We start from the raw sequence: 14,240 nt of genomic DNA, 5'->3' as shown, positions 1-14,240 counted from the left end.
TCACACTGACTGTTAAGTTTCCATGTCTGAATTTTGGAGGGGACACATTCAAACTACAGCACCTTACAGTGTACTTATTACCCAGAATTAATATCTTGCTGTAGGTTTTTTCCTTTTGCAAGCCCATTGGTTTCTATAATTCAGAGATCTCAGATTGGTGACCTTTGGGCCAGGCTGATTTTTCTGGCCTCAAGAGTTTGAAAAAAATCAAATTAGTTGCTGTCTTTTAAATATTGAAAGAATTCATCTGAAATTCACATTTCCTGCTTTTCTTGAAATACTGGGAGGTTTGGTGACATTGGCTTGTATTTTACATGACAGTAGTCAGTCATTTGCTGCCTCCTCTACATGAGGCAAGAGCTCTGCAGTTTTCCATGAACGCTTTCCTTCTGAGTAGGGTGGAGATAACTTTTGTCCTTATTAAATAAAATGGCCATTTACTTTTTCTTCCCTCACACTTCTCACCTGTCCCCAGTCTTCACCCCAACAGCCTTGTTTTTTAAAAGAGGAAAAAAGAAGAAAACAATTCTTTGTCACTCTTCATAATCGTTATATGACATGTTTTCCTTAGCAGTTTTGCTAAGGAAAGATGTTTCCTTTGTGGAGAAGCATGAGGAATGGGCTTATCCCAAAGGCTTAAGAAAGGAGACTCATAGTGGGCTTCTGGAGAATGGGTATTGGGATGTGAGCCTAATTGCTACCCTCGTAGGCCCTTGCCTATCTGTTTTGGAGAGTGTGAGCTAATTCCAAGTCATTAAGGGTTCATTTACACGCCATGGGTATAGACATGTATTCTGTCCTGAATGGCCTTTCCTTGTTTTTTATCCAGGCCAGTAGCAAAGAGTTGAGCTGTGTTCTAAGTCTATGGAGAATGACTCCATGCTTCAGTCCTCTGGCTCCCATGACTAAGATAGACTCAGTTGCATTATCAGTGGGTTGGGATTTGATCACACTGAACTGAAGTTCTTCAGCTTAGCTTTCTCTCTGGAGTCTATGCCTGTATTGCTAATGTATACCAAACCTCTCTGAGGTGGATTTAGTTGGATAATGTTGACATTACGTGGGAATTTAGAATTTGTTAAGTGACTGGGTTGGTTGGTTAGTTTCAAAAGCAGGACTATCTTATACCTTAATAAATGGGTTAAGAATGAATCATTCTCTGAGTATAATCTAATTATTTTTGAGTTACACAGATGTGGTGGTATCTTTACATTTGTGTTTGTGATTTAGATCTGCTGCTGAACTTTTTGAGGCGTATAGCATGGCAGAAATGACATTCAATCCTCCTGTTGAATCTTCAAACCCCAAAATAAAGGTATGGGATATTTTTCATTTTTTTAAAAGAAGAGATAGAAACCAATGTATCTCAATAACTCTAACTCCAGTTTGCTTAGTTATTTTATAGGCAGTTTATTTTTATTTTTATTTTTAATGTTTAGGAGTTCATCATAGGATGGATATTTGAGGTTGAAATTCTACAGAGATGGTCATGAAACTGTTTCATTCAATATAGGATATGTCCAAGACTTACCAAGCATCTGTCATTGTGTTGCATGTGTTGGTGTCAGCTGTTGCCATTTTCAACTTTGTTCACAGGTTGACTTTAGCTTATAGCATAAGTAATTTCTAACTCATACTTTAAATATTTTCCCAGGGTAAAGTTTTACAGGGGGATTCATTTTTGAATGAAGATTTAAATCAACTAATCAAAAGATACTCCAGTGAAGTTGCTACTGAATTGCCTCTGGATTTCACAAAATATTTGAAAACATCACTACACTAGTAGAGGAATGAAGTCAGTGGACTTTCTTGTACACTTGTGTGTGCAGATGTACATAAAGATGAGTTGTTAACTTAGGACTTTTTCTTTTTATACAAGGAAAGCTTCCTAAGAATGACTAGGAAGAGGAGGAAGAATGACCCTTGGCATGGCACGGGGTTCTGCCCCTATTCTGAATATGGCATTTCATCAAGGAGGTCAAAGCCTTTTTTCTCCCCAGTATTTGGAAATTACTTTCTTAATGATGCTGCCTTTTAAAAGCTTCACGTGCATTATAGTTTTTTAAAAAGATCTTTGGACTGGATCTTACTGAAGTGCAGTTGCTATATTAAAATTAGGGCAGAGAGCACAGAAAAATCAAGACCATGAGAAGACATTTAGCTACTTTTTATAACTAAATACTCTTTAAATATTTTCATTGCAATACTGTGGATGGAAATGAGAAGCATTCTAAATTTGAGTTAATATATTTTTATGAAGATTTTTGAGAAAAGAAAAAAACAGCCGGTATTCAGGTTCATTGGCTTTTGCTGGATGATCCACTTAAGTTACCTAATTTGGCCTTTTAAAAAAGGTATTAGTGTTCATTATAGCTACTTTCAAGGAAAGTTTGAATATGATTCTAGTCTCTGAAGTTCTTCACATTTTCTGTCATTCCCTGGAGGGTGACTGGGGAAGAATCGCTCTACGGTAGAAGAACCAGGCCCAAGACTTCACCATTCTATTCTAGGGACAAAGGATACTCAATGAGGAGCTTTTTTCCCCCTCTTGGAACAGGTAAAATGCTTTTTCTTCTTAACGTAATTATAAAACAGTATTTTATGTAACAGCTATTCCCATATTCTAAGAGTGGCCTAAGAAATGCGTGTTTCAGTGACTAAGTTACAAATATTCTGTATTGTGAATAGTTGAATAAAGCAGCCATTTGTTTCTGCTTCCTGTTCTTGTGATATGAGAATTTTTTAAAAAAAGCACAGCAGTCCAACTAAAGAGATCTCTTACTGTTTCAAAGTCATAGCAGCCAGTTACTTTACTCTGGAGCTTAGAGCTCTTTTTTTGCATAAAGTAAACTAAAGTGGAAAATTCCTTTACTATTCCAGCAGAGTGAGAGGATATGAGCTTAACAGTGTATGTTAGTCTTTTAGCATATTGTATATGATTTTAAAAGTGGTTCTGAGGTCACATTTTTTAAGGCTTGATTATTTAATGAGAAAGGTATGATTCAGCATATGAATATTTGCTTTTAGTCCACCTTTTAGATATAAAACAAAGTCCAGGAATGTGATAAATATGTGGATAACCAAAGGGTCTATCCCCATCAGAGCACAAGTGACCAATACATGTCACAAATCATTTATTTTCCAAACATATACAAATACATTTATACTTTAGTTTGGCAGCAGAAACTATACTTCTGGTGAAAAATCAGCTTAAAATAGAAACTCATCAGCTATTTCACAGCTGTATTATGCCTTTAATTTTCTTGTTATACATATGGAGAATCACAGTGGGACCACAAAATTATACATCTATATTTGAGTATCCTATGCGAATTTGAGGAAATATATTTGTGCATTAACTTATATAAGCTTATATTGATTAATTTTATTTTTAGAACTAAATGTAGTTATGAGTAATCACACACACACGCACACACACACAAACACACAGGCATGCACATATCCTGAGGCTATATTAAGCTACAGCCTTAATTTTTTTTTTAACTAGACAAATAATGAGCACCTACTGTGTGCTTAGCACTATGCTGGCACTTAAGAGTGGGGTGGAAAATAATGAGTGTAAGACATAGCCTCAGTCTTCCATGTTGAGTCAAATCATTCACATAGCGCTTTTGAAAAATGTGACAGTACCCAATTTAGTGTTAGAATTACTTGTGTCAAAAGTTTAGAGACCTATGTCATCTGTAATAGGGAAGGTTTCAGAGGACTGTTTGGTGGCAGGCTTGTGCACAGTATGTTTTGAATCTAAGAGATGTATAAGAATAGGTAGGCCAGGTGCGGTGGCTCACACCTGTAATCCCAGCACTTTGGGAGGCTGAGGCAGGTGGATCATAAGGTCAGGAGTTCAAGACTAGCCTTGCCAATATAGTGAAACCCCATCTCTACTAAAAAAAAGTTAGCTGGACATGGTGGTGCATGCCTGTAGTCCCAGCTACTTGGGAGGCTGAGGCAGGAGAATCGCTTGAACCTGGGAGGTGGAGGTTGTGGTGAGCCGAGATCGTACCACTGCACTCCAGCCTGGGCAGCAGAGTGAGACTCTGCCTCAAAAAAAAAAGAATAGCTTGGTAATCATGGAGACTCAGTATGTGTTTCAAAGGGACTCATTTCAGGTATTCCTATGTCAGAATCCATAGCCATCAGCTATGGATTGCTTTTAGGAAGCTGAACATAGAGATGGCAGAGAACGCATAAATTATTAACAGTGGATCATGGGGAATATTGACCCAAGTCTAGACTCTGTGTAAGAGGCAATCTCCCTTTTCTTTCTAACTTTTTTGGGGTCCCAGATATATCTTTTCTGGCCTCACTACTGATATATAAGCAACTGAAAAGGGGTCAGAGACTTTCACCGTGAGAGCACTTTCCCTGTAGGCTGCCAATATAAGATCAAAGACACCAGCCAGGAAAATCCTACTCTTCTTTATTGGCATGGGAGCATAGATGTGGAGCTTTGTATTTTAGAGTTAATTCAATTTTATTGGGCCAGTAAGCAAGCCCTGATTGCTTTTCAGAATTAAGCAAGGCCTGTGGGTCTCTGGGCAGAGGACAGAAGTCTATAGAGATACTGGAAGAGGAGAGAAGAAAGGAAGGGGAAGATGTAGTTAGCAAAAGGTAAATTGGTACATATCATAGAGGGCCCACTTTCATTAATGAGCTGCCAATGTCTCCAGAGCCATTGAGATGGGTGGCCTTTATGAAAGCAAGTTTGATTAAAAACAAGTAACTTGTAACTCAACTTTTGTTGAGTCTAGACTTCATATTTACTCCCAACTGGAGAATCTGTAAACAACTTTTACTTGCTAACGATGACATGAAAAGAAGCTTTACCCCTCAAAGGGCACTTTCTACCCAGATAGGATCATTACTTCCTACACATTTGGCATCACTGAACAGAGTGACAGAATTCATGCTCCTTTCTCTTCACTTTTAGTGATGCGTCTTAAAATATTGTAATGAACCCAACTTGCATATTTAGATTCTTGTGCACATCAACTTTAATGATAAGAGTTTGCTACCCAGATTTCTGGTAGCCTAAAAAGTGTGAAATGGTAATGGGTATAGTCATAGTGGTTATTTAGGATAATTTCTTTTACTTGGCATACCAATATAGCTGTGTAATTCAGATAAAGCTTTAAATAAAACTTTAATATTTTTGGCCAACATCAGGTTATGCTGGCCATTTGTGTGTAATAGTAGACTAGACTCTTTTTTTTTTTTTTTTTTTTTGAGACGGAGTCTTGCTCTGTCGCCCAGGCTGGAGTGCAGTGGCCGGATCTCAGCTCACTGCAAGCTCCGCCTCCCAGGTTCACGCCATTCTCCTGCCTCAGCCTCCTGAGTAGCTGGGACTACAGGCACCCGCCACCTCGCCCGGCTAGTTTTTTGTATTTTTTAGTAGAGACGGGGTTTCACTGTGTTAGCCAGGATGGTCTCGATCTCCTGACCTCGTGATCCACCCGTCTCGACCTCCCAAAGTGCTGGGATTACAGGCTTGAGCCACCGCGCCCAGCCGACTCTTTTTTTTTTTTGAGATGGAGTCTGCTCTTTCACCCAGGCTGGAGTGCAGTGGCGCAGTCTCCACTCACTGCAACCTCTGCCTCTTGAGTTCAGGCAATTCTCTCCTGCCTCACCCTCCCCAATAGCTGGGATTGTACGTGACCACCACTACGCCCAGCTAATTTTTGTATTTTTAGTAGAGACAGGGTTTCACCATGTTGACCTCGAACTCCTGACCTCAGGTGATCCCACCCACCTCAACCTCCCAAAGTGTTGGGATTATAGGCATGAGCCACCGTGCCCGGCCAACTCTTTACATTTTAAAACAATGTGTTCTTTCTATAATCCCAAAGATCAAATACAATGAAGTATGTACTTGCACCTCAAAATGTGATAAACAACTAAGTTGGGATGCAACCTAGGCAGTAGGCTGAATTCTCTCACTTGCTAAACAATCTGGTCTCAACTTCAGTCTCAGATTTATGTTGTAAAATAGACACCTGTGTTAAAGGTCATGGAGGAGGAGTGGGGCAGCGCTTAGAAAGCATCAGAACCAAATGATAAACCTAAAGAGACCAGTCTTTTCATCTTGTTACTCTGCACAGTTTTCATTTGACCTCTAGCCACTTAGACCAGTAACTCAGTTTTCAACACGTGGTAGGGCAAACTGGTATGTTCACTTATAGAGGCTTGATAAAAAGTGTTTCCGGAATATTTTTTAAATGGAGCAGCATTGTGCATTTGTTACAGACTTATTTGTCTTAAACCTGTACTATTGTATAGATTACATCAAACTGGAATAGCCTGCATTCTGTTGACAAGAAAATAGTAGTTCTAGCCTTAAGGCTTTGACCCAGTAAGAACTTTCAATGACATGAAAGCTGTGTGGTGTATTTTTTTTTTTTTTTTTTTTTGAGACAGTCTTGCTCTGTTGCCAGGCTGGAGTTAGTGGTGCTATCTTGGCTCACTGCAACCTCCACCTCCCAGGTTCAAATGATTCTCCTGCCTCAGCCTCCCGAGTAGCTGGGATTACGGGCACGCGCCACCACGCCCTGCTAATTTTTGTATTTTTAGTCGAGATCGGGATTCACCATGTTGGCCAGGATGGCCTCGTTCTCTGTCCTGATCCGCCTGCCTTGGCCTCCCAAAGTGCTAGAGTTACAGGCGTGAGCCACTGTGCCCAGCCTGTGTGGTGTATTTTTAACACTTCTGTTTTTAGAATATGCAAGAAACACATGGGGATGGTTTTATTTTTATAATTGGTTAAAAAAATTCCTCAAAGTGAAGTTTAGGAATTTTAGTGTTTTGTAATTTGAAGAAAAGTCTTAAAATTCAGAGGTACCAATGGAAAGATAAAAGTTTGGGTTTTACTTTAGAGGAATACATATTTCATGTTTAAAACTCATAATTTGCTTCATACCAAGAATATGAAGAATCCTTTACACTTACTTGATGGTTTTGTACAGCAAAATTTAAAAATAATTTACATTAAACGGCAAGTATGACTTGGATCAATAGCTCTTCAGTTAATCAGAAATGAAGCGATTTTACTTGAAAGTCTAGCCCATTTCAGATGTTCAGAGCATATATTTTCTTTTTAGAAGTTTGTCTTCAAGTACCAAGAACTACTAATGCTTCTAATCCATGGCAATATCAAGAGCGATGTATAATAAATATATAAGTACAGTGTCAGTACAACCCTTGTAAAATAAATAAATTTACCTTAAACACCAACTCAATCTACTTTTGCTTTAACAAATTGTTAGGTTTCTTGTTAAGACATTGCAATTTAGCAGATATTAAATTATACATCATTCTAATTTTGAAAACCAAAAATGAGTAATCTGTGATTAAGCAATAACCTTTTTTAAAGCAACCCTATTAACTGAATAAGCAATAACCTTAAAAAAAAAACCCCAATATTATTTCTATATATAAAAAAATCCTAAAGAGTGCATTGTGGTACACAATACAGGAACTAAATTGAATTTTAATGACTCTTACATTATAGGACATATTTACACTTGAAATGCTCCAAAGCTTCCATTCTCAGCCATAAAATGTATGGCTAAACTTCCTTTCTTGTTTTCAGATCTTTGTGCCCCTTGTTCCCAGTTCTCCTAGTTGTGTTGGGAAATTAAGGTCCTTGGGCCAAATCTAGCCTGCCACCTGTTTTTGTATGGCCCTGAACTAAGAATAGTTTTCACGTTTTTAAATGGTTGGAAAAAAGTCAAAACAAGAATATTTGTGACATGTGAAAAATATGAAATTCCAATTTCAGTGTCCATAAATAAAGTTTTATTGGAATACAGCCACGTTCCTTCATGTATGTGTTGTCTGTGGCTGCTTTTGCACTACAACAGCAGAACTGGGTGGTTGCAACATATTTTATGGCCCCCAGCCCTAAAATATTTACTATTTGGCCCTTTACAGACAAGCTTGCTGACCCTTGCTCTAAGTCAATTCGTGATGATTTTTCCAACTGCTGACATTTATAAAGTGGCAGTCCCCTAGGCTTCATTGCTTCATTCATCCGTAAATTGGTTGGTGGCAACTCGCCCTGTGCCATTTTGCTTCTCCTCAGCATGGATCTCACATGTGTGAAGACTTCAGTTCAGAAATCATCAATTTCCAGTTTAAGTCTGATGAAAATAAGTAAATTATATTTTTTTCCACCATGTTCACTCTTTTTCTTGCTGGAAGATCTTCACCTGTAATGTTGTATACAGAGGCTTATTAGAATATTGAAAATGAAGAAACAAACACGGTATAGCAAGGGTTCAGAGTTTTCCAGCCACAGCTCTAGTGGCTAGGTTTGGGGAAGAGACTGTTTCCTCTATACTCACAATGTTAGAACATGATGTTTCTAGGAAGTAGAACATTAGGTTATTTCTGCCTTAGACATATTTCACATTCTTTAGAAAGTTTTCTTTTTTTTTAAAAAAAATCACATTCAAATAAACTGTTCAACTTTAAGGTGGAATTCCTTCAACTAACTACTTCAGATAATAAGATGAATACATTCTTATTTAAAAATTGGTAGATTGACTCCAGCCGCCTCTTCAACTCGCCATGGATCCCAACTGCTCTTGCGTCGCCGGTGACTCCTGCACCTGCGCCGGCTCCTGCAAGTGCAAAGAGTGCAAATGCACCTCCTGCAAGAAAAGCTGCTGCTCCTGCTGCCCTGTGGGCTGTGCCAAGTGTGCCCAGGGCTGCATCTGCAAAGGGGCGTCGGACAAGTGCAACTGCTGCGCCTGATGCTGGGACAGCCCTGCTCCCAGATGTAAATAATGCGACCTCTAAAAACCTGGATTTTTTTTATGTACAACCCTGATCGTTTGCTGCATTCCTTTTTCTATGAAATAATATGAATGATAATAAAACAGCTTTGACGTGAAAAAAAAAAAAAAAAAAAAAAAAAAAAAAAAAAAAAAAAATTGGTAGATTATTGAAACTTTAAAAGGGATCATTTTAGAACAAATATGAAATACTATGTTCCTAGAAAGTGGCAAAAATACTAAACTTCTTTATTTTCGCTTGCTCTCCCTCTCGTCTGGCTGGACCTGTGCCTCCAAAGTTCAAGCAATTCTCCTGCCTCAGCCTCCTGCATAGCTGGGACTACAGGAATTTTCTATTTTTTGGTAGAGACGGGGCTTCACCACGTTGGCCAGGCTGGTCTCGAACGCCTGACCTCAAGTGATCCACACACCTCAGCCTCCCACAGTGCTGAGATTACAGACATGAGCCACTGCACCTGGCCCTAAACCCTAAACTTGTTTTCTTATGAGCCCTTCTTTTCTTATTTTCTTTTACAAGTGCTCTTTCTTGAAAAGACCATTGTAAAGGAGGTCATAACGTGGGATGTCAATTCACATAGATGCACCAGTGACTTATAAGAGAAGCCTCCCTAGCTTTTGTTTTGTCTTGAGACGAAGTCTCGTTCTGTCGCTAGGCTGGAGTGCAGTGGCGCAATCTCGGCTCACTGCAACCTCCGCCTCTCGGGTTCAAGCGATTCTCCTGCCTCAGCTTCCCAAGTAGCTGGGACTACCAGCATGCACCACCACGCCCAGCTAATTGTTGTGTTTTTAGTAGAGACAGGGTTTCACCATGTTGGCCAGGATGGTCTCAATCTCTTGACCTCGTGATTCGCCTGCCTCGGCCTCCCAAAGTGCTGGGATTACAGGCGTGAGCCACTGCGCCCGGCCGAGCCTTCCCCAGCTTTAAGCAAAGTTGTGAAGTCAACAGAATGATTCTAAATATCTGCTTGCTTAGAAGAAGAAAAAAGAATGTCATGTGAGTCCGTTGGTCAGAAAAAATAAATACTTGCTACAGGACAATAGAATCTAAAGGCAATCATCTAAATCACTATCAATCACCCTCCCCTAGTCTCCTAAAATATAAGCAGTTAGCAATGTTCCTTACAGTAGGCATATTATTTTTAAGTCAAATTTCTAATGGAGTTGTATTCTTCTGTACTTAAGAAGTAATCTTGTAGCACATAGAGGGCTCTTTCTATGTAGACCAGTATATGACCAATTTGCCAGCTTTAGTGTAATTTCACCTCATTACAGAAGTTACAGAGGCGTGTATAATATCACACCTATGATTTGATGCTAACTGCTGGATATGGAAAGCAATATTTAAAATTTTGACCACTGCAGAGTGTAATATAGGACACCAGCTATTTTAGGAGTTGCTCTTTAAATGTGGAAACATGGTCTCGATGTATTGGGCCTTCTTTTGGGCTGTTGTAAGTCAAATCTGGCTCTGTTAAGAGGCATCACTGAGTTCTTTAATAGTGAGTTTCTGCAGTTTGGCAGTTTTGTATGAGAAGGTCCTCATTGTCATAAAGGCAGATGGTGAAGCTCTGTGACGTAAGCAGCAATGCTTTCACTGTGCTGTTGATCTTGGGAATTTTAAATCTGCGAACTACCATGGAACAGGTGAAAAGCTGGCTTTAATGAACCCTTAGGTTCATTAGGAAACTAAGTGAAAAGGAGAAACATTGGTACCCTCGCATGCTTTTATTCAGGTCTCATGTAAGTAATTTAAGATAAAATGAAGTTTATGTGACTATCAAGCAGTAAATTTACTGCATTTTCAAGATTGAGGCTGTTATGTTATTTTGCTTTCTTTTTAACCATATCCTGGTTGCCAGATTATTGTTTAATTGAGGCAGAAGGAGATGAGGTTGTTGAGGCTACATCAAACCTAAATTAGAGCAGCAATAAAACTAGAAATCCAAAAGAATAAAAGCTGGATGGTCCATAGAGGCCTTGAAGAATGTTCCTGTCAGTTATTAATAATGAAGACAGTTGTCTGATGAAATAAGGCTGTCATAGTACTTTGAGCAAGTTGACTTCTTGGGACCTTTGCTTATCTACAAAGTAAGAAGGTCTAAAATTACAAAAGCTCAAGTTACATTACACACACATATATATATATATATATTATTATTATTATTATTTTTTGAGATGGAGTTTCGCTCCTGTTGCCCAGGCTGGAGTGCAATGATGTGATTTCAGCTCACCGCAACCTCCGCCTTCCAAGTTCAAGCGATTCTCCTGCCTCAGCCTCCTGAGTACCGGGGATTACAGGCATACACCACCATGCCCAGCTAATTTTGTATTTTTAGTAGAGACGGGGTTTCGCCATGTTGGTCAGGCTGGTCTTGAACTGACCTCAGGTGATCCACCTGCCTCGGCCTCCCAAAGTGCTGGGATTACAGGCGTGAGCCACCGCGCCCGGCCTCTTTCCTGTTTTCTTTGTAGGCAGTGCTCAGTAGAACATCACGTTACACATATCTTCAGAGTCCTTTTCCTGTTTTAAGGTCCTATGCCTACCTGCCTTCGAGGGGCATCCTCCTGTTGGAAAAGATAAACGACATCGTACTAATTATGCCTTACAAAGTAGTTTAAGTTAAGCCCTGTTCCAGGATGGTGCAATGACTTACTATACCTGGGTTAAACATGCTGCCCTTAGTCACTGTCGGTAATCCATTGTGTCACTGGAGGACAAGCCACCCACAGGTTTCTCCTCCTTGGTTTGGATACTTTCTGAGGTCAAGAGCTGAGAAGGTGATGTAAGTCCTCGGGGCTGTTTAGTTGACTTGGTGAGCTTCTTGAGTTCACTTGCAAAAGAAATGCCTTTCTTTTTGTCTTCTCGAGATGCCTGTGGGAACAAAGAACTTTCCATTGGTATTAGGTTAAACTCAGGTTCCTCAGTCTCATGACCCTATTTCAGAAGAGTGCCTTCCTCTTCTCTCTAGAGCTTTGGAGAGTAGGGCTGAGGAGCTCCCCTCTAGGACTGCTTAACCGCAAGTTCGGCCACATGTTTTTCCATACAGTGAAAACAAAGCCAAACAATTTTCTCCTAACTCCATTCCTTGACTCAGGAAGTTTCTCTTAAATTTCACCAGCTTCCAGATCTGGCTACAGTGTGATTATGAGTATCAGATAACTTATGAACAGAGACAAATAACTTTAAACTTTACCTGCACCTGCTCCTTTAGCTTAAGGATGAATTTTCCTGCACCTTTCCACTTGCTTTGGGCTTGAAACACACACTCTTGATCCAGAAGGACCCGCTGAGAGGACTTGGGTGTGGTAGACTTCTTGTTGGTAGTGTCTTTCACCACCTCTTCCAGAAGCACATAGTCACTCGGATTGGGGTTGCTCAGGATGCTGTAGGAATATTTGGCTTTGCATAAGGTCTGAAAGGTAAGTTATGATCAACTGAATAAAGATACAGAATCTCCAACATTGGCATTCATTCTATATGAAACTTTAAGGTGGAAAAATGGCCCAGAACTAGAGATGAAGGGAATCTTCCAGATCGTCTCATCCAGTTCATTTTGCAGTTGTATACTTGTAGCTTATAATGCAGTTTCCCACATCACCTCATTTAGCTTCCCAATAGTCTATGATTTAGGTGTTATCCCGAATTTCAGACGAGGAAGCTTAAACTTAACACAGGTTAAGCAGATTCCAGGATATACACAGCTATAATAGTAACAAAGGTCTGAATCAGATTTTCTGCATGTACCAAAGCTCATAGACATGAAAGTCAGCCTGTGAGGAATAGAATCTTGCTCTTCGGGAGCCTCTCTGCCCCGCTGGGCTATCTCTATCAGAGTCTTGGATGTTGAAAGAATTTTAGAAGTCAACTGATCTCTCTTTTCGTTTAATATAAGAATGTCTTTCATTGATGCATTTATTAATTCATAAAATGTTTAGTGAGGGCCAACTATGCCCCAGATACTGTGCAGTCCTTTTAGGGGAGACAAAGATAAATTAAAGAAACGTAAGTCTGGGCCCTTTGGAATTCAGTCAACTGAATAAGAAGGCTAATATTAACCAAGTTATCATACAATAAGAACAGCAAGTAACCCTTAAGTAATGTTCACCATTTGCTAGGCATTGTATTAAACATCTTACATATACTTAATCTTCAAGGAAAGTACTATTATACTGTCTCCATATTGTCTATGTGTTTCGCTGGAGCCAATGGGAATAGGCTGATGAAATCAGATATGGTAGGGGCATTTACACAAAATAAATAAATAAGGGCTTTTCTTTTTCTTTCACATTACAAAGAGCTGGTTTACCAGCACACTAACGAAGGCACAGATCTGAGCTCTTACTCCAGGTCTCAGTAAGAAGTAGAGCTGGGATTTGAACCTAACACAGCTTGATCTAGGGTCTGTGCTCTTAATCGTGTTGTACACCTTCAGATAGGTGTTTGATGAATGCCTACCCTAACAAGGCTATGAAGGAAGCAAACCTCTCTGAAACCGTGTAAACTCTCAGAGAAGCATGCTTTAGAGGAGGGGAGAGGATCAGAGTAGGCCTCCCACTTGTCCTCTGTAGGATCCTTGAGAGATAGTCAGTAGGTACTGGCTCAGGTATTTCTGGGACCATGACATTGTCACTGCAGAGCCACTTCCTGAATCCATTATTATCAATGCTCTATAGAGATCCAGACTCACTGTAGACACTAAGTGTCTGCTGAAGGACTGAATTAATATTTCCAAGCTTTAAAAATTTTTAAATTTGTTTTTATTTTAAGACCAGGCTGGAGTAAAGTGGCACGATTTTGGCTCATTGCAACCTCTGCCTCCTGGGCTCAAGCGAACCTCCTGCCGCAGCCTCCTGAGTAGCAGGGACTACAGGTGCATACTACCATGCCTGGCTAATTTCTGTACTTTTTTTTTTTTTTAGACAAAGTCTAGCTCTTGCTGCCCAGGCTGAAGTACAATGGCGCGATCTTGGCTCACTGTAACCTCTCCCTCCCGGGTTCAAGCAATTCTCCTACCTCCGCCTTCCAAGTAGCTGGGATTACAGGCACCTGCCACCTGGCCCAGCTAGTTTTTGTATTTTTAGTAGAGATGGGGTTTCACCATGTTGGCCAGGCTGGTCTCGAACTCCTGACCTCAGGTGATCCACCCGTCTCAGCCTCCCAAAGTGTTGGGATTTCAGGCGTGAGCCACCGTGTCCAGCAATTTTTGTACTTTTTGTAAAGACAGGGTTTCGCCATGTCAGCCATGCTGGTCTCAAATTCATGAGCTCAAGTGATCTGCTCACCTCAGCCTCCCAAACTGCTGGGATTACAGGTGTGAGCCACTGGGTCGGTCATTTTTTAAAATTAGAGACAGGGCCTGACTCTGTCATCCAGGCTTGCATAGCTCATTGCAGCCTCCAACTCCTGTGCCCAAGTGATCCTCCTGC

General features: G+C 40.1%; 3 protein-coding genes and 1 long non-coding RNA gene across 21 annotated transcripts in view; 2 read left to right on the top strand and 2 right to left on the bottom strand.

Moving 5' to 3' along the window:
- The window catches only part of NOC3L (NOC3 like DNA replication regulator), a 48,197-nt gene that overhangs the window by 26,743 nt on the left and 7,214 nt on the right, over window positions 1-14,240 (top strand). For 3 of the 5 annotated variants that reach the window (XR_012417977.1, XR_012417976.1, XM_005565985.5), the window contains 2 exons: window positions 1,231-1,315; window positions 1,655-2,719. Coding sequence is in view for 1 of the 5 variants with exons in the window: in XM_005565985.5 (XP_005566042.3) it covers window positions 1,231-1,315; window positions 1,655-1,783 (214 nt within the window). In the remaining 4 variants the exon portion in view is untranslated. Of the gene's footprint in view, window positions 1-1,230; window positions 1,316-1,654; window positions 2,720-9,091; window positions 9,857-14,240 lie in introns of those variants that run through there. The other 2 variants (XR_010578051.1, XR_280760.5) reach the window with 2 other exon arrangements.
- Window positions 3,876-7,428, bottom strand: LOC141407716 (uncharacterized). Its single transcript, XR_012417978.1, has 2 exons — window positions 5,533-7,428; window positions 3,876-5,225 (listed from the first exon to the last, which is right to left on the bottom strand). It is a non-coding gene; the product is annotated as an uncharacterized lncRNA (long non-coding RNA).
- The window catches only part of PLCE1 (phospholipase C epsilon 1), a 349,469-nt gene continuing 343,018 nt past the window's right edge, over window positions 7,790-14,240 (bottom strand). For 12 of the 14 annotated variants that reach the window (XM_005565986.5, XM_045361219.3, XM_005565988.5 and 9 more), the window contains 3 exons: window positions 12,008-12,226; window positions 11,473-11,685; window positions 7,790-8,225 (listed from right to left, as the gene is read on the bottom strand). In XM_005565986.5, the coding sequence (XP_005566043.3) occupies window positions 11,497-11,685; window positions 12,008-12,226 (408 nt within the window). In that variant the 3' untranslated portion in view covers window positions 7,790-8,225; window positions 11,473-11,496. Of the gene's footprint in view, window positions 8,226-11,195; window positions 11,379-11,472; window positions 11,686-12,007; window positions 12,227-14,240 lie in introns of all 14 variants that reach the window. The other 2 variants (XR_012417971.1, XR_012417972.1) reach the window with 1 other exon arrangement.
- Window positions 8,567-8,955, top strand: LOC135965162 (metallothionein-2). Its single transcript, XM_065521159.2, has one exon. The coding sequence runs from the start codon at window positions 8,587-8,589 to the stop codon at window positions 8,770-8,772; it is 186 nt and encodes a 61-aa protein (XP_065377231.1). The 5' UTR covers window positions 8,567-8,586; the 3' UTR covers window positions 8,773-8,955.

The sequence above is a fragment of the Macaca fascicularis genome, chromosome 9 (genome assembly GCF_037993035.2).
Source record: "Macaca fascicularis isolate 582-1 chromosome 9, T2T-MFA8v1.1".
Taxonomy (NCBI): Eukaryota; Metazoa; Chordata; class Mammalia; order Primates; family Cercopithecidae; genus Macaca; species Macaca fascicularis.
This window is presented reverse-complemented; position numbering and strand designations above follow the sequence as displayed.

Coding starts and splice junctions, on each gene's coding strand:
- LOC135965162 (XM_065521159.2), top strand. CDS start 8,587: ATGGATCCCAACTGCTCTTGCGTCGCCGGTGACTCCTGCACCTGCGCC.